At 42.8% G+C, this 23,734-nt stretch overlaps 1 protein-coding gene across 2 annotated transcripts in view; it reads right to left on the bottom strand.

The window, feature by feature from the left end:
* Positions 1–23,734, bottom strand: part of LOC142290514 (glycoprotein-N-acetylgalactosamine 3-beta-galactosyltransferase 1-like) — a 90,643-nt gene that overhangs the window by 39,074 nt on the left and 27,835 nt on the right. For both annotated transcript variants that reach the window (XM_075334474.1, XM_075334475.1), the window contains exon 3: positions 827–1,021. In XM_075334474.1, the coding sequence (XP_075190589.1) occupies positions 827–1,019 (193 nt within the window). In that variant the 5' untranslated portion in view covers positions 1,020–1,021. The remainder of the gene's footprint in view (positions 1–826; positions 1,022–23,734) is intronic.

The raw sequence follows: 23,734 nt of genomic DNA, 5'->3' as shown, positions 1-23,734 counted from the left end.
GCCATCCTAGCTCCCTGCTTATTGTGGATGACAGGTTTTACGTCATCCACACAGTGACCTCCATTGTGCTCCTTTGTACACGCACTTTACTTTGCACTACTGAGGGCAGAGCAAAAGTACTGTAATACGCAGGTGTGGGGAAAGGTCAAAAAACATCCGCGCAATTGTACTACAATACATTGCTCTGTACACAGCGACGTTGCTAGGCAGGTGAGTACGTGTGACGGGTCCTAGCGATGTTGTGCGCTATGGGAAGCGATTTGCCCGTACCGCACAACCGACGGAGGCGGGTGCTTTCACCAGTGACATCGCTAGCGATGTCGCTGTGTGTAAAGTGGCCTTAAGGCCACGTGCACACATTGAGTATTTGGGGAGATTTTTTTTACTTCAGTATTTGTAAGACAAAACCAGGAGTGCGTAATAAATACAGAAATGGTGCCCGTGTTTCTATTATACTTTTCCTCTGTGCCACTCCTGGTTTTGGCTACAAATACTGAGGTAAAAAAGTTTATCGAATAATGAACGTGTGCACGTGGCCTAAAGCTGGAATCCCTTGCAGCAACTGAAAGCCCCACAGCCCTGTGCCACTGCGATCATTGTACTGTTTTCCTGCACAATCTCTTTGTAGCGGGTTCACCTGCCAAACCACAAGGCCATTTCAATTAGCTGCACAGTTTTGCAGGTGATACAGCGATTTTCCTGCAACATTAAGTGACCTATAGGACTGGTACAATTTTCATGTGAATGAAGCCTTACCTCTGATTGAATCAAACATATCACATGGCACCTATTAATTAATTAATTAATGATAATGTTATAGGATTACCTGGCTGGTGAGTATGAGGAAGCTTTTCCATCAGATACATGTTGTCAATTTTTTTCCATGAGTAAACTTCTAATGGTTCCTCAGTTCTGGGACTGATCGTGATGATGCGATGCAGGAGAAATATGGAGAAGAAGCCAACCAGTATGCCAAGGTTGAATGCCAGCCATGAAGTCTTGCCAGAAATAAACACCATTGCTGCAATGAAACACATGAATGTAATAGATGACATATCTGCTTCCTAATTGCAAGTTGCTTGTATACAACGTTCTGTAATAGATAAGACTGATGCTCCCTAATTGCTTAGTACAAGTCTTTCCAGGATATATATTTTTTTAAAGTGAACCTGTGAGGTGCAATATGTACGCAGAACCACGAGCAGTTCTGGGTGCATATTGCTAATCCCTGCATCTAATAGCATAGATAAAGAGATCTTTAGAAAAAGTATTTGTAAAGACCTTTTATTATATGCTAATGAGGCCAGCGACTAGTCACAAGGACATAAGTTCCCTTTGCTAGTCGGTCCCCTTAGCCTGTAAGCACGCCCCTGTGGGCATACTAACATGCTAATGAATGCGCAGCGTCAGAGGCATGGTTGCTCTCTGCTACCACCGCGCCCGAAGCTGGATTTTGGTTCAGTGCGGATGATCCCCGGATTTCCGGTCATGCGCACTATGAAGCTGGGTGTACGTATTCCGGCTTCAAACTGATGAAGTGTGCATTTGACTGGAAGTGTCGGGAACTTGTTATCATGTACATTGACCCTATGCCCAGCGTTCTGAAGCGGTGCAACGGACACAGTTTGCGCATCACTGCTGATTATGACGCTGGGCAATGGGCATTGAATAGCATGTTATCATGTCCCTGTGGGCGTGCTAACATGCTAAGAGGGCGGAATGAGCGCAGGAACTAACACCCTTGTGACTAGTCCCTCATTAACATATCATACAGGATCTTAAAAAATACTTTTTCTAAATAGCTCTTTAAGATCCTCTATAATATGCTAATGCGTGCAGGGACTAGTCAGAAGGGTATTAGTTCCTGCGCTCATTCTGCCCTCTTAGCATGGTAACACACCCACAGGGGCATGCTAACATACTATTCAATGCTCATTGCCCAGAGTCATCATCAGCAATGACACGCGAACTGTGTCCATTGCACCGCCTCAGAATGCTGGGCATAGGGTCAGTGCACATGATCAGAAGTCCGGGGAACATGCGCACTGAGCCAAAATCCAGCGTCGGGCGTGGTGGCAGCAGAGATGAGAGCAACCATGTTTCTGATGCTATACATTCATTAGCATGTTAGTACACCCACAGAGACATGCTTACATGCTAAGGGGGTCAACTAGCCAAGGGAACTAATGCCCTTGCGACTAGTCCCTGCGCTCATTAGCATAACATAAAAGATCTTTACAAATACTTTTTGGGCGGCACGGTGGCTCAGTGGTTAGCACTGCAGTCTTGCAGCACTGAGGTCCTGGGTTCAATTCTCACCAAGGACACCATCTGCAAGGAGTTTGTATGTTCTCCCCGTGTTTGCGTGGGATTCCTCCGGGTACTCTGGTTTCCTCCCACACTCCAAAGACATACAGCAGCTTAAACACACCAAGCGCCCTCCGACAATTTACCCTGAGACAGTTTCTCCATCTACAGCGCCATTACATATACGTACTATGAGCTCCTCCACGATATAGAGGCATACACTTACTCATATGACAAGGTGGTTTCCATAGCCGCATTCTAGAGTGACCCACACCTGATAACCGAAGCCCTCCTCTTCTTTTGGGAAGTTCCATATTTCTCTGAATCATTTTAGTCTCTAGCGTTGCTAATAGGACTCTTTTTATGATAACAACAACACGGTATCTTATGGTCCCTGATGAAGGCTTAATTTAGAGCCGAAACGTTGGACTGTCATTCATTTTCCTGTTATCATGAAAAAACTTTATTACAACTTGCTATGAGAACTTTTTCTTGAATAAAACCACAACATACAACAAGAATTATCGATTATCTTCCTTTTTTCATACTGTGTGCCAGGATTCTCCTTGTTTATATGGATATTTTCTCCTGAGCACCAGGCATATAGTAGTGAGCCCAGCATACTCTTCATTGCAGTACACCCACAGAGACATGCTTACATGCTAAGGGGGTCAACTAGCCAAGGGAACTAATGCCCTTGCGACTAGTCCCTGCGCTCATTAGCATAACATAAAAGATCTTTACAAATACTTTTTTCTAAAGATCCCTTTATTTATGCTAGTGTATACAGGGACAGTTAGGCAGGGATTAGAAATATACACCCAGAACTGCTTGTGGGTCTGGGTGCATATTGCAGCTGATAGGTTCACTTTAAGTTTTACAGTGTTAAGTTATGTGCATTCGCGTTTTTCAGAGGGTGCTCAGGTACCCTCCTGAAAAAGCACTAAAGAAACACTAAGGTTAAGTTTACAAGATAGGTTTTTGGTGAGTATATGACACTGCTTGGTCTCGCCATGTAGAAAACGCAGCGCCTTACAGTCCCAGCAAGGAGGATGGGATTTATAGAAATCTCCTGCCCTCTGTGCTTCCTTTTTACTCAGTGTAAATTGATCTGCGGTGCGTTTCAAATCCACAGCATGTCAATTTCTCTTGTGAGTACACTTAGTTTAATGTAAGGATTTTTCACATAGACTTGTATTAGATGTAGAAATTCTGTAGGTAAAAAACACACATGCATTTTTAGTGCATTTCTGTGCCAAAAACACATGTAATCCGCACATAAGTTTATCAATAAAGTTTTGTCAAAGTCAATTACCAGGAAGTATCAAAAACAAAGAAGTTTTATTTAAAGCATGACACACCAAAAATAATAAAAAAACGCACTGTCAAAAACACGTTAAAAAAAACAATGAAATTAGTAACCTAATTTAAATAATAGGTTCAGGAATCAAAAACTCACCAAAAGCTCATTGTGGGAATGTAGACTAAGGCAGGGGGCACACTAGGGTATGGCATGAAATGTGAGACCATTGGATGCAATATGCTAATGATTCTCGGTCTCAGGCTGTGCTGCGAGTGTGAGCCGAGTGTCATGCGACTGTGATCTGATCTTGCGATCGAATTACAGCCACGCAGGAGAGGGAGGAACAAATCTCCTCCGTTGCCAGCCTATGCGTATATCGCATTGCATTTGGATGTCATCCGAGTGCAGTCCGATGTTTCACTCGAACCCATATACTTGTTTGGGTGTGAGTGATGAGAGACTCACAGGCAATCTCAGCATGCTGCAATTTTTTCCTCAGTCCGATTAGGACTAAGGAAAAACTCGTAGATATGAGCTGTAGTATTGTCCTACATGGGGCCAAGTGCAATGCAAGATTTTCTTACTTTGCACTTGTGCGAGTCATGCGTCAGTGTGACTCTACCCTAAGAAGAATGAACATATGCACGGCAATATCAAAACAACTTGCTGATCATATGTTCAGTGTTTTTGAACTCCTTTTAACCGCTCCATTATTCCAAAGCCGATAAGCGATCTAACGTGTCCTGACCATCCTTTTAAGTGTTTCAGAGACTGTGGAACAAAAGGCGCATAGTGTCTTACCAGATATAAAACAATTATATATATATATATATATATATATATATATATATATATATATATATATAACTGGGAGTGGTGCTCTGTTTTTGCTGGATTTGCACTCTACCTCCTGGCTGCTTCATTAGCCTCCTTTTTGTTCACCAGCTGATCTTGTAGGTTTTTAAAGCCCAGAAAAGATTCAGTTTAGTGTAGGACCCAGCAAAGGAGGGTGCCGTGAAGGGGCGCTGGGCTAGTATTACAATGGCCATTATAATATTCCAAATAACTCCGTTTAATTTTGTAGGTAGAATTTATTTTGTTTTTTCACAGTGTGCGACTGGTTCCACTTTTTTCTTTTACATATATATATATATATATATATATATATATATATATATATGTGTGTGTGTGTGTGTTCACTTACCTATGGGGATTGTGAAAGCTCACAACTCCTAGAATCGCATAGTAGTGGGTGGAAAAAGCTGCAGCCCCAAAGAAGTAAATATGAGTCTTGGAAGGAGAGACGGGTGTCACGCCGCGCTTATCACCAATTCATAGCTATTTTGTCCTGAGGAAGGGGGCTGCAACCCCTGAAACGTGTTGACCTGGACCTAGCTAATGCAATAAAGACTTGGATTCATTATTCCGGCTTGAATTGGTGATAAGCACTGCATGACACCCGTCTTTCCTTCCAAGACTGAACATCCTCTTGGCAGCTTTCGCTGACTATCTCTCTGTATTATATATACAGTGTGTGTGTGTGTGTGTGTGTGTATATATGTGATTTTATATATATATATATATATATATATATATATATATATATATACATGCACACACACACACACACACACACAGCTCTGGTAAAAATTAAGAGACCACCTCTAAATTTTCAGTTTTTCAGATTTTCCTCTTTATAGATATATTTTTGAGTAAAATGTAAATTGTTTTTTTATTCTATAAACTATTCACAACATGTCTCCGAATTTCCAAGCCAAAAATTTTGTATTTATTTTCTGTACATGAGAGATCATCAAAATAACAAAAAAATGCATTGCTTTCAGACCTCAAATAATGCAAAGAAAACAAGTTCATAATCATTTAGAAACAACAATACTAATAATGTTTTAGCTCAGGATGAGTTCAGAGATCAATATTTTGTGGAATAACCATGATTTTTAATCACCGCTTTCATGCATCTTTGCATGTTTTCCACTAGTCTTTCTCACTGCTTTTGGGTGACCTTATGCCACTCCTGGTGCAAACATTTAAGTAGTTCTGTGTTTGATGACTTGTGACTATTCATCTTCCTCTTGATTACATTCTAGAGGTTTTCAATGGGGTTCAGGTCTGGAGATTGGGCTGTCCATTACAGGGTTTTGATGTGCTGGTCTTTCATCCACACATTGATTGACCTAGCTGTGTGGCATGGCTCATTGTCCTGCTGGAAAAAAACAGTCCTTAGAGTTGGGGAACATTGCCTGAGCAGACGAAAGCAACTGTTTTTCCAGGATAACCTTGTATGTGGCTTGATTCATACATACGTCCTTCGCAAAGTTTAATCTGCCCAATTCCAGCCTTGCTGAAGCATCCCTAGATCATCACCGATCCTCCACCAAATTTCACAGTGGCAGCAAGACACTGTGGCTTGTACGCCTCTCCAGGTCTCCGTCTAACCATTAGATGACCAGGTGTTGGGCAAAACTGAAAATTCGACTCAGAGAAGATTACCTTACTCCAGTCCTCTATGGTCCAATCCTTGTGCTCTTTGCCAAACTTCAGCCTGGCTCTCCTTTGCTTCTCATTGATGAATGGCCTTTTTCTAAGCTTTACAAGACTTGAGCCCTGCCTCTAGGAGCCTGCCATGAACTGTTTTTGCCGTGCACTTCACCCGAGCTGCCATTTGCAATTCCTTTGGTAGGTTATTTGATGTCATCCTGCAGTTGCTGAGTGACATTCGAATAAGATGATGGTCATCCCGGTCAGTGGAAAGTCGCTTTTGCCCTTTGTCGGTCTGTAGCTTTGTTGTCCCCAATGTCTGCTGCTTGACCTTGTTGTAATGGACTGCCGTCTTAGAAATTTTAAGGATGGAGGCAACATGACGCTCACTGTATCCCTCTGCTAGTAAATCTAGAAATGAGCCCTTCTTTTCCACACTCAAGACTTTTCTTTTCAACTCCTTTGGCATGGTTAAAAGTTATTTTTTCATTCCTATTACTTTTGGGATATTACTAGCACTTGTTTTGCCATCCAGCTTGTCCTATTGCAGGAGGATTGTGAAGACCACAGCAGTGTTTTTTATACCTTCCCTCGTTAAATAAGATTTGGTTCAGGTGATCACCTAATCAGACGCACATTAAGTAGTATGAGGTGTACTTTGGTTGGAATTCAACTGACACTGGAATGGAATGGCTGTCAGACATGTAGAGAAGCTGAGTTTTATAAAACTGTGCTGTGTTCCTTAATTTTTGTCAAAGCTGTATATATATTATATAACCTTATTTTTTTATTTTTATTTTTTTTTTAACAAGGTCAGAGAATTGTGCATTTTTGGTATAATCTTTCATCACTGAATTCTGCATATCATTTCCTTTGGCTACAAACAGAAGGTCCTATTCCAGCCTTAGACCACTTGTTGGTGTGTATTAAATCCAATACACTTCATTTTAGAGAATGTCAATACTCACTGTCTCCAATAGGTGTCACTCAAAAGCAAATTTGAAAAAATATAAGCCATGCAGTGGCGTAACTACCGCGGTCGCAGCGGTCGCGATCGCGACCGGGCCCGGGCGGTTTGGGGCCCACGGGGACCCGGCAGATCAGCAGCCAGCTCCTCTCAGTGAGAGAGAAGCTGCGCTGATCTATCACAGTGCACGCGCCCACTATATGACCCGCTGCCGCCCCCGACAGCGGGCCCTCCTGCCCGATGTCAGCGGCGGCACCGGGGCCCCCCTCCCCCGTCACCGCGCACAGTAATAATGAAGCAAAGAGCGGCCGGCGCCGCTCTGCATCATCATTCTGCCCCTGTGCCTGTGCGGTGACCAGGGCCGGCGTCAGCACCCGGCATACCCGGGCAAATGCCGGGGCCCTGGAGAGCCGGGGGGGCCCACTCGGCCTCGTCAGCTCTGGTGCACCTTGGCCGGGGCCCACTCTCCTTAGTTCTGCGGTCCCCGGGCCGAGTTCCGGGGACCGCAGTCCTCGGCAGGAATCTGCGGCGCCGTCTCTTTAAGGCGCGCAGACTTCCTGGTTTGAACTTCATCTGTGGGCGGAGCTACAGACCGGCATCCTGCTCAGTCCCACAGATGAGAGTTGCAGTGCCAGCCAGCGACCCCCAGCACAGCGTGTCCCTCCGGCGCTGTGTGGGCCCCCTCTCCACCGTGACCTGCGCGATATGTGCCCTCCCCAACCCAGATTTATGCCCCCCCCGGAGCCGCGCGTGTCTGTCTCTGTCTGTATGTAGCAGAGCTAGGTGTGTATGTATATAGCAGAGCTAGGTGTGTATGTATATAGCAGAGCTATGTGTGTATGTATATAGCAGAGCTATGTGTGTATGTATATAGCAGAGCTAGGTGTGTATGTATATAGCAGAGCTATGTGTGTATGTATATAGCAGAGCTATGTGTGTATGTATATAGCAGAGCTAGGTGTGTATGTATATAGCAGAGCTAGGTATGTATGTATATAGCAGAGCTAGGTGTGTATGTATATAGCAGAGCTAGGTGTGTATGTATATAGCAGAGCTATGTGTGTATGTATATAGCAGAGCTATGTGTGTATGTATATAGCAGAGCTATGTGTGTATGTACATAGCAGAGCTATGTGTGTATGTATATAGCAGAGCTAGGTGTGTATGTATATAGCAGAGCTAGGTGTGTATGTATATAGCAGAGCTATGTGTGTATGTATATAGCAGAGCTATGTGTGTATGTATATAGCAGAGCTATGTGTGTATGTATATAGCAGAGCTATGTGTGTATGTATATAGCAGAGCTATGTGTGTATGTACATAGCAGAGCTATGTGTGTATGTATATAGCAGAGCTATGTGTGTATGTATATAGCAGAGCTATGTGTGCATGTATATAGCAGAGCTATGTGTATGTATATAGCAGAGCTATGTGTGCATGTATATAGCAGAGCTATGTGTGTATGTATATAGCAGAGCTAGGTGTGTATGTATATAGCAGAGCTAGGTGTGTATGTATATAGCAGAGCTAGGTGTGTATGTATATAGCAGAGCTATGTGTGTATGTATATAGCAGAGCTATGTGTGTATGTATATAGCAGAGCTATGTGTGCATGTATATAGCAGAGCTATGTGTATGTATATAGCAGAGCTATGTGTGCATGTATATAGCAGAGCTATGTGTGTATGTATATAGCAGAGCTAGGTGTGTATGTATATAGCAGAGCTATGTGTGTATGTATATAGCAGAGCTATGTGTGTATGTATATAGCAGCGTTGTGTGTATGTATATAGCAGAGCTATGTGTGCATGTATATAGCAGAGCTATGTGTGCATGTATATAGCAGAGCTATGTGTGCATGTATATAGCAGAGCTATGTGTGCATGTATATAGCAGAGCTATGTGTGTATGTATATAGCAGAGCTATGTGTGTATGTATATAGCAGAGCTATGTGTGTATGTATATAGCAGAGCTATGTGTGTATGTATATAGCAGAGCTATGTGTGCATGTATATAGCAGAGCTATGTGTGCATGTATATAGCAGAGCTATGTGTGCATGTATATAGCAGAGCTATGTGTGTATGTATATAGCAGAGCTATGTGTGCATGTATATAGCAGAGCTATGTGTGTATGTATATAGCAGAGCTATGTGTGTATGTAGCAGAGCTAGGTGTGTATGTATATAGCAGAGCTATGTGTGTATGTATATAGCAGAGCTATGTGTGTATGTATATAGCAGAGCTATGTGTGTATGTATATAGCAGAGCTATGTGTGTATGTATATAGCAGAGCTATGTGTGCATGTATATAGCAGAGCTATGTGTGCATGTATATAGCAGAGCTATGTGTGCATGTATATAGCAGAGCTATGTGTGTATGTATATAGCAGAGCTATGTGTGCATGTATATAGCAGAGCTATGTGTGTATGTATATAGCAGAGCTATGTGTGTATGTAGCAGAGCTATGTGTGTATGTATGTGGCAGAGCTATGTGTGTATGTAGCAGAGCTATGTGTGTATGTATATAGCAGAGCTATGTATGTAGCAGAGCTATGTATGTAGCAGAGCTATGTGTGCATGTATATAGCAGAGCTATGTGTGTATGTATGTGGCAGAGCTATGTGTGTATGTATGTAGCAGCGCTGTGTCTGTATGTATGTATCCAGCAGAGCTGTGTGTGTTTGTCTGTATGCATGTATGATGTGTATCTATGTATGTCAGTGTATATGACTGTATAGATGTGTCAGTTCTATATGTATTTTTGTGAGTTTGTCGTTAAATATGTATATGTATGTGTACGTATGTGTGTCTGCGTGTGGATGGGGCCCACTGGGACTCTTCCGCCCGGGGCCCACAAAAACCTGGAGCCGGCCCTGGCGGTGACGTCACTCCTGTGCGACTGCTGTGCTGAGTGCACAGAGCGCAGGGAGGGAGGACGCCGACCGCAGCACCGGGAGGACGAGCAGCAGTGGAAGGAGGAGAGCAGGGAGTACAGCATCAGTGGAACAAGGAGACGTCAGGACAGAGCAGCAGTGGAAGGAGGAGGGCGGTGAGTACTTGGTTTTTTTTTTTATATATATATGAGTACACGGTGGTCAGAGGCCTGGAGTGGGGAGGCTGCATTATACTGTACATGGAGGCCTGGGGTGGGAAGGCTGGATGATACTGTACATGGAGGCCTGGGGTGGGGAGGCTGCATCTGTACATGGAGGCCTGGGGTGGGGAGGCTGCCTGATACTGTACAAGGAGGCCTGGGGTGGGGAGGCTGCCTGATACTGTACAAGGAGGCCTGGGGTGGGGAGGCTGCATGATACTGTACATGGAGGCCTGGGGTGGGGAGGCTGCCTGATACTGTACATGGAGGCCTGGGGTGGGGAGGCTGCCTGATACTGTACATGGAAGCCTGGGGTGGGGAGGCTGCCTGATACTGTACAAGGAGGCCTGGGGTGGGGAGGCTGCCTGATACTGTACAAGGAGGCCTGGGGTGGGGAGGCTGCATGATACTGTACATGGAGGCCTGGGGTGGGGAGGCTGCATGATACTGTGTATGGAGGCCTGGGGAGGCTGCATTATACTGTACATGGAGGCCTGGGGAGACTCCATTATACTGTACATGGAGGCCTGGGGAGGCTGGCAGCATTATTATACATGGAGGCCTGGGGAGGCTGGCTGCTATATTATACATGGAGGCCTGGGAGGCTGGCTGCTATATTATACATGGAGGCCTGGAGAGGTTGGCTGCATTATTATATATGGAGGCCTGGTGAGGCTGCATAATAAACATGAAGGACACCTTATACATTGAATATAGAGGTGTAATATACATAGAGGTCTATGAGGCTGCATTATACTGGAGGTCTATAGGGCTGCATTAAAATGGAGGTCGGGGGGGGGCTGTATAATACAAAATGAAGGGACACCTTATACATGGAATATAGGGGTGAATTATACATGGAGGAGTATGGGGCTGCATAATACCATCTGAAGTTTTATGGGGTTGTGTTATAATACATATAGGACTATGGGGGCTGCATTATAATATATGGAGGACTATGGAGGCTACCTTATACATGGACTATGGAAGTGCATTATAAAACATGGAGGACTATGTGGTGCAGTATAATATATGGAGTACTATGGGGTGAATTTTAATACATGGAGAACTATGGGAAATGCATTATAATTGAAGGGCTACTTTATACATGGAGGATTATGGGGGTGCATTATAATATATGGAGGGCTATGTATCTGCATTCTAATATATGAAGGGTTATGTGAGACCCTTTATACAATTATTTGGAAGGCTATGTGGGGGCTGTTCTAGTATTTTGAGAACTTTATACAGGGGGGACAAAGATACAAGTATGGGATGGAAATGTTTTGTGCTGAGGGAAAAAGGCTCTTTCCCTCAGCAGCCAACTTTCCCATGCTCTGCTATACATCTCTCAGCACCCAGCTTTCCCATGTTCTGATATACATCTCTCAGCACCCAGCTTTCCCATGTTCTGATATACATCTCTCAGCACCCAGCTTTCTCATGCTCTGATATGGGAAAGCTGGGTGCTGAGGACAAGATAAATATCAGAACATAGGAAAGCTGGGTGCTGATAGAGGGATTTCAGGGTGCTGTGGGTGAGAGCCAAGTGTCAGCGTCATTATCCTGTACCCCGAGTGTCAGTGTCATTATCCCTTACCCCATACCTCCCAACCGTCCCGGATACAGCGGGACTTTCACGCTTTACGTTGTTTGTCCCGTTGCCACGATCGGGACGGCCGGCTCCCGGGCTCCGCCCACCCACTCTCTCTCCGCCTCCCTGCTTTTCCCTCCTACCATCCCAGTAGACGTGGCATAACAGAGAGGAGCGCTGCCTGTGCTGCTGCTGGTACAGTAAAATCTCCCCAGCGCTGATTTCCCTCCCTCCCCCCCCTCACCCCCGGCCGGAGCCTCTCTGTGCGGTCGGCCGGCCGCCTGTCTGTGCGGTCGGCCGGCCGCCTTTCTGTGCGGGCGCCCCCCGGCCGCCTGTCTGTGCGGGCGCCGCCCCCCTGCCGCCTGTCTGTGAAGGCGACCGGCCACCTCACTGTGTGGGCGACCGGCCGCCTCACTGTGGCTCCCTGCGTGTCCATGCTGGAGGCCCGCCGGCTGCCTGCGTGTCCATGCTGGAGGCCCGCCGGCTGCCTGCGTGTCCATGCTGGAGGCCCGCCGGCTGCCTGCGTGTCCATGCTGAATGGGTGTGGATGGGGAGTGGATATGGGCGTGACTGTGAAATGGGTGTGGTTAGGGGGCGTGGCCTAAAAATTTGCCGCGCCGCAAACTTTGTCCTTCTTTTCCTTCTTTAAAAGTTGGGAGGTATGCCTTACCCCAAGTGTGTGTGTATGTGGAGGGGGGGCCCAGGTCTAAACTTTGCACTGGGGCCCATCCAACTCTAGTTACGCCACTGAAGCCATGCCTTAAAAATTAAAACACCAAGGAGGAAAAATTGTGTAATTGTGGAAATCACTGGATGTTCATCACTTAGACATGTTAATCATATGCAAATGATGGAAAAAATGGAAACAAAATGTTTTACACACCTCTATTAATTCAGTATCGAGTATAGAGGTCCCACAAAGAAATTCACACACTTAGATATCTGAGGCAAGGGAGTGCAACCTGTAAAGCTGAACAAGGACCCATGAGGTCAGGAGGCCATTCCCACCTTCTAAGCAGGTTAAATTGTGCATTAAAATAAGCTACTGGATTGCAAAGGGCTCATGCATTGTTTTTTTGCACAGAGGCTCTCTTCTGTCTGTGTCCGCTACTGAAATGAGTTTAGTAATAGTTGTCTGAGAAATGTTTAGCCACACTTAATACCCTTGGGCAAATCATCAAGATCCACTGCTGGCAGCTCCCTTTGTAACTGACGACCAATGACACCATAGATGTGCTTAATGGGAAACAAATCTGGTGACGCTGCAGATCATGGTAGTATGTTTAGGCTTCATGGGCTACACACAGTAACACAAGTAACTTGTGGTCTCGAGTTGTTATATGATTCAATATGTTTAATATGCATTTGTTTTCCTGTCTGTTCCAGTAAAAATGTAGTGGAGAAAAATAATAAAGATAAACAGATATGTTTTATTAAACAATTGTATATAGATTTAGATGGACTTTTATATTGAAATACAAAAATACACAGTTCAACATACGGTGTATGCTTAAAAATGTGTTTGACATATACGTCCAATGAACAAGTGCAGTATTACAATCATTCTTATTCATTAATATAGGAAGCGTATAAATTCCAGTGTATAAATCTACCAAAATGAATTTTTTTCCTTTTTTTTTTTAACTGATTTTGGTAGATTTAAACCCTGGACTTTGTTATAGGTTTCCTATATTAATGAATAAGAATGATTGTAATACTGTTATAATCCGTTACTCTGTAAGAGGTAATAATAATATGTGTCTTTCTGTGACTTCTCAATTGATATCATGTGTTGTTTATTATGGTATTAAGCCAGTCATTGTTGTTTTTTTTTGTTTTCCTCTATAAAAGATTTTATATGTTATTATACCTTATACACCTGAGGAAGGAGGTAGACCACCTACAAAACGTGTAGTGCCTATTTTTTATGTAATTATTTTAATTAAAAAACTTTAATAATTTGCCCTGGTTCACTCCTGATCTATAGCGCAAGACCGAGAGGCCCATTTGTTTCTGATCCTCCATGATTGTGTAGCCTGCAGAACCAGACTAAGGGACCATTTTAAATGCTTAGGAAGCCTTTGCAGGTGTTTTGTGGTAGTTATTCTCATTTTCTGAGATAATGACTCTTGGGTTTTCATTGGCTGTAAGCCATAATCATCAACATGAACAGAAATAAACACTTGAAATAGATCACTCTGTGTGTAATGACTTTGTATAATATATGTGACAAGAAAAATAGAAAAATCCAGTGGAAAAAATGTGTTGGAAAAGTTTTTCTTCAATTAAAAAAGTTGTAATGCTGTAATGTCCCAATTGTATTAGTAATGTGTCCTGCTGTAATGTCCCGTGCAGTAATGAGCCTATTGTTTAATAATGTCCTCCTGCTGGTTCCTTTCTGTCCCCTATGGGCCATTGTTTACATACAATAAAAGATATTCTCACCTCTCCTCCGTGCCCGCGGTGCCTCCAGCTGTTTTTTGCAGTCCGCACACAGACTCCTCCTTGACAGCGTGAATGGAGCAGCCGCTGCAGGATGTCGTCATGGCTTTACTAAAATGAATGTTTTACAGCGCCACAAAGCATTCAACTGCACTAAACCGTGTCCAATACACAGGGTCGCCACTACTGTCAGCGCTTTACTGCAGTTGAATGCTTTGTGGCGCCATAGAGCATTCAACTGTAATAAAGCCATGACTACATCCTGCAGGCACCGCGGGAATGGTGGACAGGTGAGAATATCTTTTATTGTATGTAAAGTGATGACACCCGGCGTATAAGATGACCCCCGACTTTTGAGAAGATTTATCAAGTCGTCTTATACGCCGGAAAATATGGTACTCACTTTCAGGATATGGCTCTGCTTTATAGTTCCAGCACTCATTACATGACTATTCAGATGGGATTTTCATGTTTTTGGCCATGTGCTAACTAGCTATTTTTGTCAATTAAGCAGTAGCTGTAGTTCTTTAATTCAACTTTGAGACAATCAAAAAGAGAAGCTAAATCGGCACGTTACCGTAAGTTTGCAAATCACATATAAGCAGTCACAAGACGACCACTCAAACCGCTTAAGCTGCGAGAATGAGGAGGCGCCAAACTGAATTTTTGCCTTTGGTGCAGATATAAATTGTGACAAAAAAAAAATCCAATAGAGTCCTTTCAATAAGTATCTATGATGTATCACAAGTTTATTTTTACTGGAATTCTTCTATAATCAAACTCTCTGGTTTTGATCTTTTATTCTCCAGACTTACGTAAATGTTAGGCATTTGTGATGTCCAAAAATTGAGGTGACAACTTTGTGGTCATGTTGAGATCTCCATAACTAGTGTATAAATCCCATGTGCAGTTTTTAGCTTCAAGGTGGATTAAAAAAACAATGATAAGGAGCAGATGTGTTCATACAAGGTCGTCTATCCACATTCTGAACTGTACAGTCACAGTCAAATAAAACAATATATCCTATAAGAATAGATGACATGTACCAAAATAGTAACTGACAGCACAAGCAGAAAATTCTAGGTCGTTCACATTATGAGACTATAGAATTTATATAGAGTGGCATGGTGGCTTAGTAGTTCGCTCTGTTGCTTTGCAGCTCTGGGGTCCTAGGTTCATCGCGCACCAAAAACAACCTGCATGGAGTTTGTATGATCTTCCTGCCTTTGTTTGGATTTTCTCCATAGAATTGCATTAGATGCAAAAAATCTTCAGGTGAAAAACACATATGCATTTTAGTACATCTGCACTAGTAATGATTTAACCCCTTAACTACAGCGGGCAGTAAAGTTACGTCCTAGCGGTCATAGAGTTAATCCCCACCTGCTGCTGTAGGCGGGGATCTGTGCACATGTCAGCTGATTCATATGTCCGACATGTGTGCCTAGAAGGTACAAGTGGAATCGCTATCCACCAGTGCCTGTTAACCCCTTAAATAGCGCTGTCCATATGTGACAGCACCGTTATAATCGCAATCAGCGCTAAAACCTTACTCACAGGCTGATACCGAAAGTCATGTGACATGATCACGTGGATCCGGTGGTTGTCATGGCAGCACAGGGTCATGAGATGACTCCTGTAGCTCACATGAATAAGATCCTGTAAGTAGCAGTCGAGTACTGTAGCTTACAGGAGATGATCATTTCTCCCGGTCTGAGCGATGCTGCTCTCATCGTGAGAAAGGAACAAGCGATCAGATTGCTGATCTTTATAGCCCCCTAGAGGGACTAGTAAAAAAAAAAAAGTTATAAAAAAAGTTTTGAAAAATTAAAAAAATAAACTAAAAGTTCAAATCACCCCCCTTTTGCCCCATTGAAAATTAAAGGGTTAAAAAAATAAAAATATACACATATTTGGTATCGCCGCGTTCAGAAACGCCTGATCTATCAAAATATAAAATCAATTAATCTGAATGGTAAATGGCGTAGTGTCAAAAATATTCCAAACTCCAAAAACTACATTTTTTGGTCGCCGCTTATTTTGCGCAAAATGCAATAACAGGCGATAAAAACGTAGCATCGGCGCAAAAATGGTATCATTAAAAACGTCAGCCCGAGATGCAAAACATAAGCAGTCACTGAGCCACAGATCCTGAAAATTCAGAATGCTACGAGTTGCGGAAAATGGCGCAAAACGTACACCACTTTTTTCGGACAAACCAGATTTTTTGTAACCCTTTATATAAAAGTAAACCTATACATGCTTGGTATCTACAAACTCGCACCGGCCTTAGGCATCACACCAACAAAACGCATAAGTTTAACCATATAGTGAACACTGTGAATAAAATATCCCAAAAACAATAGTGCAAACGCAGGTTTTTTTGCAATTTTTCCACATGTGGAATTTTGTTTGCCATTTTCCAGTACACTATATGGTAAAACTCATGGTTTCATTAAAAAGTACAGCTCGTTCCGCAAAAAACAAGTCTTCATATGACCAGATTGGCTGAAAAATAAAAAAGTTACGTCTCTTGGAAGAAGAATGGCAAAAAAAAAAAACGGAAAGCGCAAAATTGGCCGGTTGTGAAGGGGTTAATTCAAACATGGCTATATCGATAAGATATTATCAAAGCAAATACAAGGAAATATTAAAAATAGCTTTATTTTAAACCTGATATACCAGAAAAACGAAATCCATAGAGTTAAAAAAAAAAGCAATAAAAAGACATTGAAGAAAACGCAAGTAGTCTAATTGGTGTAAAAATTCTGTAGAAAATGTGCAACATCAAAAACTCACAAAATATTCATAGTGGCAATGTAGCCTAAACGTTAAATAATAATTGTTAATAAATAACAAAAGGAAATTACATTCTAAATAAATTCGTAAATACATTTAATTAGCAAATCACAATAGTTCTGCCTATAGACAGAAACACTGACACAAACCAGTCCTACAATGTTGGCGTAGGTGCCTGTAAGTGTATGAAGGAGAAGGTCCTATGCTGTGATTTGGAGAGAAGCTATACAATGTACCATTCAGAATGATGTTCCCCAAACCCTTGAGTAGGGGGAACACACAGCATTACTATATACCATGTGTTCCACTGCTAAAAGGGTTATTTTGACCAGAAATGTTCCCACTTTTTGAATTTCCTGCTTTTTAATCTCCATGCCCTGGGCAAAGTTGCCAGGGTGGGGTGATTGAATAGGTAAGTCGGACCACTCGCAGTGCGTTGCTGGGGGGGAGCTGTATCAGTCTTCTCCAGGGATGGGCTGTGATTGGTGTAGGATATTTGTAATTAAAAATAGGGCTTGATAAATGGTGAGCGGCACTGAAAGCCTGTGTCAGTCTGTTAGCGTTTCTAGCCTGAACTTGCTGCTACATCCAGAGGTAGATGGAAGGGCTACTAAAAGAGCTGAAGATCCGGATGGGAGAAGATGCCATGTCTTGCCTCCGAAGATGTCTCGATACCTATGCAGTGGATGTTGGCAGGCAAGAAGAAGCAGGCATCAGGAGCGGTGACCCGGAAGCAGATCCACACAGGATGAGCACCAGAGGTCACAATGGCGTCATCATGCACAATGATGAGCAGCCCAAGAATAGGAGAATCCGGTATTACCCATTGGAGGTCAGAGGACTGAAAATGCCAAGGCGCTGCCGAAGAGGGAGAATTTCAGGAGGCACGCTGCTGCAAGTGCCTGCCAGGGAGGTCTCAGTCGACCACCAGCTGGGAAATGATGTTGCTGATCCCGAGGCCTATGCCCAGAGTAATGGGTTCGCAGCGTCCTTCCCCTCAGCTTAATTTTAGAAAAGGTACATGTTTTGCCTTTAATGAATCACAATGTAAATGGCCTAATATGTGTAAACATAGGCATGAATGTTCTTTTCGAGTAGGGGTTCACTCTATGGCAAAAGGAATCAAAAAAGCGAACTTGCCTAGTCAGCCTTCCACAAAGGAATATTTTAACAAGAGAATCAATATCGGTAAAGGTGGATAACATGCTGGCCTGGTTAGAGCGGTATCCAAACTGCAGGGTGACCAAACTCAAAACTGAAGATTTTTCAAATGGATTTTGCTGTTCCCTCATTCTTTGGTATCGGATGTTCTTGGGTGAAAATTTTGAAATCTGTGTATTTGCTACCGGAGGTGGTGGCAGTAAAATTAAACAAAGAAATCAGGCCTGGGAGGTTGGCTGGTCCATTTTTGTCACTACTGTTTGATAATTTTTAGTTATCCCCTCCGGGTGTTGTTCCTAGAAAAAAACTTACCGTAACTCTTTCCGCCTGATTCACCATTTGTCTTATCCCTATGGTTCTTCATTTCTTCATTAAATCATTCTATTGCTCTTAGTGTAGCATAAGGTTGTTATACGTCTTTTGATCAGGCTGAAATCATTAGGGGGTATTAATGGTCAAAGCAGATATAAAATCGGCATATAGGTTATTGCCCATCCATCCAGATGGATTTAATTTAATCACAAGATCTCCTTCTCTACTCCTCTCTTATCTTCTCTTCCCACAATCACGTACAAGATTTTTCCCGTGCCTCCCCCATACTCTGGAACGCTCTACCTCAGCATATCAGACTCTCCCCTACCATGGAAACCTTCAAAAGGAACCTTCAAAAGGAACCACTTCAGACAAGCCTACAACCTACAATAGCCCTCAGTCCAGTACACCACTGCGCAACCAGCTCTGTCCTCACCTATTGTACCATCACCCATTCCCTGTAGACTGTGAGCCCTCGCGGGCAGGGTCCTCTCTCCTCCTATACCAGTCTGTTTTGTACTATTAATGATTGTTGTACGTATACCCTCTTTCACTTGTAAAGCGCAATGGAATAAATGGCGCTATAATAATAAATAATAATAATTAGTTAGATTTCCGGTTTAATGGGTTTTTTTCTATGTAGACAAATGTTTACTAATGGGTTGTTCACTTTCTTGTTTTTTTTTTTAAAGCGTTTTCTTTATTTGTTGAATGGGTACCATGAAAGATGGTATAGCTCATTATTTAGAGGAGTTTTTTTTGTTGGTCCTAAAGGCCACTTTACACACAGTGACATCGCTAGCGATGTCGCTGGTGAAAGCAGCCGCCCCCGTCGGTTGTGCATCACGGGCAAATCGCTGCCCGTGATGCACAACATCACTAACCCTCGTCACACATACTTACCTGCCTAGCAATGTCGCTGTGGCCGGCGAACCGCCTCCTTTCTAAGGAGTCGGTTCGTTTGGTGTCACAGTGACGTCACACGGCAGCCCAATAGAAGCGGAGGGGCGAAGATGAGCGGGTCGACCATCCCGCCCAACTCCTTTCTTCCTCATTGCGGGCGGCCGCAGGTACAGTGATGTTCTTCATTCCTGCAGTGTCACACATAGCGATGTGTGCTGCCGCAGGAACGACATCGTACCTGCAGCAGCAACGATATTCGGGATAGAACGATATGGTGAGTAATTTTGATCGTTAACGGTCATTCCTGCGTTTCACACGCAACGACGTCACTAACGAGGCCGGATGTGTGTTACGGATTCCGTGACCCCCAACGACATCTCGTTAGCGATGTCGTTGCATGTAAAACCCACTTAAGGAGTCTGAAATGAGTGATCAGCTGTAAAAAATGTTTATGGGAACTTGTCAGCATTTTGGTATCCTGCTAGCTAGGGAAACGACCATTTTACCGCATAGTTGTATGGAATAGCTGGGTATTGTTATAGATATGGTGAAGGGTGAATATTGGTTACCGGCTATTAAAATTATTAAATGTAAGGATACATTAACTAGGTTACGTGGTAAGAAAGCAGTGTTAAGTAAACAGAACCCTTGTTAGGTTTACTTGCCTTTGCCTCTAGGGTCATGCCTATGGGTAGGGTCTGTTGTAGGAGATTAGGGTTACAGATTACTGGTAATTAAAATCCGGTTTTTCATGTGCATCTCTCCAGAGCAATTAAGGATGATTTTGTTGTTTGGCTAGAGGTGCTGGATGTTTTAAATGGTATGGCTTTATAGCAGGTCTCTTTTGTGGAGTCTGATATGTGAAATCTGTTTACGGGCGCGTCTGGTTGAGTAGGTTTTGGGGCCTTTTGGAATGGCAGGGGTTATGCAAGCAAATGCCTGGATGTCTGGATGACTAAGGGTGTTGTAAAAAAAAAGTTGTTTTGATTAAGTTTTTCCTAGCAGTGGTAGTGATAATTTTATGGAGCTGTTCCTTTCAGAATAAATGTATAATGTTCAAGCCTGATTACCTAGGCGTGGTCTGTGCAATAAATACTTTGTTGTCTAAGTGCAGTTTGGTAGTAAATTTATTAAAGCATTTAGTTTTATTAGGTTTGAATCTTAATATATGGTTAAAGGCTGTGCATATTCCTGGCATTTATAATTCAGTAGCGGATTCAATTTTTCGGGTTCAATTCAACAATTTCTTCAGAGTCACACTAGGTACGGGGAAATATCAAGCGAACAGCAAACCTACTGCTGGTCCCTGGGGTCCCTCACCACCCTAGATAGGTTCCGCACCTATGCGCCAAGCCGGATACCTGAACTTAGGTATCTCTAGTGCTAAGCCCTAAATAGGGAACGGATGGGATGAGCTCTTTGTCAACCCCACTAAACACTATAGAAGACACAAGAAGGATACACAGGGGTGAAATGCATGAACTTCTTATCTACAGATGACACAGGTAGAAGTTCAGCAAAGTTTTCAGAAATGATACCACAGAGCAGTACAAGCCACCTGCTTGCAACCATGGCTTGAATGCTGAATACCAGTCCAAGGAAAGGAAGAGGTATTAAGGCACCAAAAGAATACTGATGATCTGCAGCTGGGTGGAAGGCGATCTTCCGCTGGGTCCAAAAGGGGGAGATAAATCCAGCAGAAAAGCTACCTATACCAATGAGTACTGACAGCAGGAACAATGGAAAGTCAGGGAGCATTCTGTGCAGCCAAACGCTGTGACCTTCTATGGCCAGAAACCACCTAACTATCTGTCACTCTTGACACCAAACCATTGGAAGAAGATTGCCTGGACTACTTATGGGGCTTAATCTGGCCTTACTTTTTTAGCTTCTGCAGCAGTCAGTGGCACCTTCAACTCGGAAAACTTATATGTCTGCATGGGAGCATTGGTCTAGTTTTTGCTCTATCAGGTGTTTGGACAAGTTTGGCTTTGCTTTTTTGTAGGAGTTATTTTTATCACAATTTGGTTTACTCTACACTATGTAAAACCCTAGCTGGTATGACTTTTTTATTAAATTATTTGGGTAGCAGGCGTTAAATAGTTATTTTATGATTAAACAGTTAATTAAGGGATACAAGAAGAACCACTGTGCACAAGACGGTATGTCAGTTAAAAAAATATATGTGTTGTCTTCTAGCTGGTATGGAACAATTAGTCATTCATCAATCGGGTGAGCCACTGACACAATACCAGTTTAGAATGGTGTTGCGCAAATTGTTTGGTACAGTTTCGTTTAGGAGATTATATTTCCATTCATTCTTTTAGAATTGATGCGGCAACTGAGGCCACTAGGTTAGGTTCAAGTAAGTAAGTGATTAAAAATTGGGAACATGGGATTCATAACCTCTATCCTCCTGTACCAGTCTGTGCCTTGTATTGTTTATGATTATTGTACTTGTCCCTATTTTGTATACCCCTTTCACATGTAAAGCGCCATGGAATTGATGGCGCTATAATAATAAATAATAATACTAATAATAATAATAATAATTCAGGTTGATATCAACTTTACATTAGTTCTAATTGTTTTCTTTTATAGTTTTTACAGGTTATACAGTTTGGATCCTGAGTCACTCTCATTGATTAGGCTGAAATTAGAGCTTATCAACAGTACTATGGATCTAACCTGTTGTTTTCAAAAGAACATATAAGGATCTGCTGGCTAGGTATCAGAGCTCATAGGTGGGATGGCCTTATTGACCATATATCCATTATGGTTCCCAAATCCTGATGTACTAATTGTACACCTCGGTGGCAACGATTTTGGGAAAGTGGGGACTGTGGAGGTGCTGTTCCAGATGAAGAAGGATCTTGGAGGTCCAGAGTTTTTTTCTTAAAGCTAAAATAGGTTTTTTTCCAAGATTATTTGCAGGTTTATATGGTTAATTTAATCTAATCTTACATTTTGTGAGAGGATTAGGAAACATAAACAAGAGTATGTGTAAATTCATGCAGTCAATCGTTATTCATTTAGGCACATTGATTTGGAGGGTGGTTTGCTAGGCCTTTATCGTCAGGATATGGTTCACTCATCTGACATTGGTATTGATATATTTAATCAAGCTATGGTAGAATTAACCCTTGGAGGGGCGAGGACATGCTAGCCTTCTTGAATGCAAGATGGCCATGTGCGGTAAGTCTTTCGATTAACGAACGGACACAGTTTCACAGTTTGTGGTTAACAGGCTTGAGTGTATTTTGTTAAGCTGTATGAATTGAATTTGTTATGGTTATACCTTAAAGAGATGTTTTTTTATTAACTTGCTATGTTTTAAATTTTAATAAAGAAAGGTTGTAGACAATATTTATCCATCAGAATCAATTTGTCAGTTTTCATTTATTCATTTAATTATTTGTTATATTTGGTATAAATGAATGCTAATAGTATTATGTAATAGCATGACAGAACGCTCAGAAATTCAAGAGATCTCTGCTTACCTTCTCACCCCTGATATCTCCAGTGATATTAGGGAACCACATCTTCAACATACAGTCTGGAAAGATTGAGGAGGAATTTCCTAGTACCCATGCTCACAGGCACCTAACATTCTGGTTTCTCTCAGTGAAACAAGGAACTGTGAGGAGATATCATGGTTTGGCCGGATCAGTGTCCTCTAAACAACCCTTCTGACCAGACTGCTGTACTTCCTACTGATCATCTACATCCCTTTGTCCTTTTGGATTCAAATTTAGCTTTGCTTTGGCCTTTTTGTATAGTCATCTCGACGTCGAACTACAGTAGGTTCTGTAGAAAAGTGCTTCTCAAACCCAATGATGCAGGTGGAGTGAGCCTATGTTATTGAGGTCTCTATCACGTAGCAGCAGCTCATAGCAGAGTACTCAACTTATTTCACTGTTTTGGGCCAAAGCTGTGGATTTGCATTGTGCAAGATTTATGCCCTAGGTTGGTAACAACACTTCCATAGACATTGACTCCTACAGTCCCAAGACAAGTCCTACAGCACCGATCATACCTAGGCCATCTTGTAAGTGCCCTACCCACCTTTTTATACACCCCCGCCATGGTCTGCCACTTTTTCCAGCATCACTCCTATTAGTCTTTGGTGATTTGTTACCTGTTGGCAGCCCACGTTTCTTAGCGCACTCTGGATGTCACAAATCAATGCCTATTCTATCTCTCATAGAGTTGTATTGAGAGCAAGTGACGTAACTTCTGACTTCCAGCCAGTCAGAAGTTACAGGAACAAGATGGAGCTGCGGGACCAGAGTGTCGCCGAAAAATGATGAAGGGGGGGGGGCTTACATTTAAAGCGCCACTCCAGTGCTA

Source organism: Anomaloglossus baeobatrachus, chromosome 2, assembly GCF_048569485.1.
Source record: "Anomaloglossus baeobatrachus isolate aAnoBae1 chromosome 2, aAnoBae1.hap1, whole genome shotgun sequence".
Classification (NCBI taxonomy): Eukaryota; Metazoa; Chordata; class Amphibia; order Anura; family Aromobatidae; genus Anomaloglossus; species Anomaloglossus baeobatrachus.
Note: the sequence above shows the minus strand (reverse complement) of the source record. Positions and strands in the feature narration are given on the sequence as shown.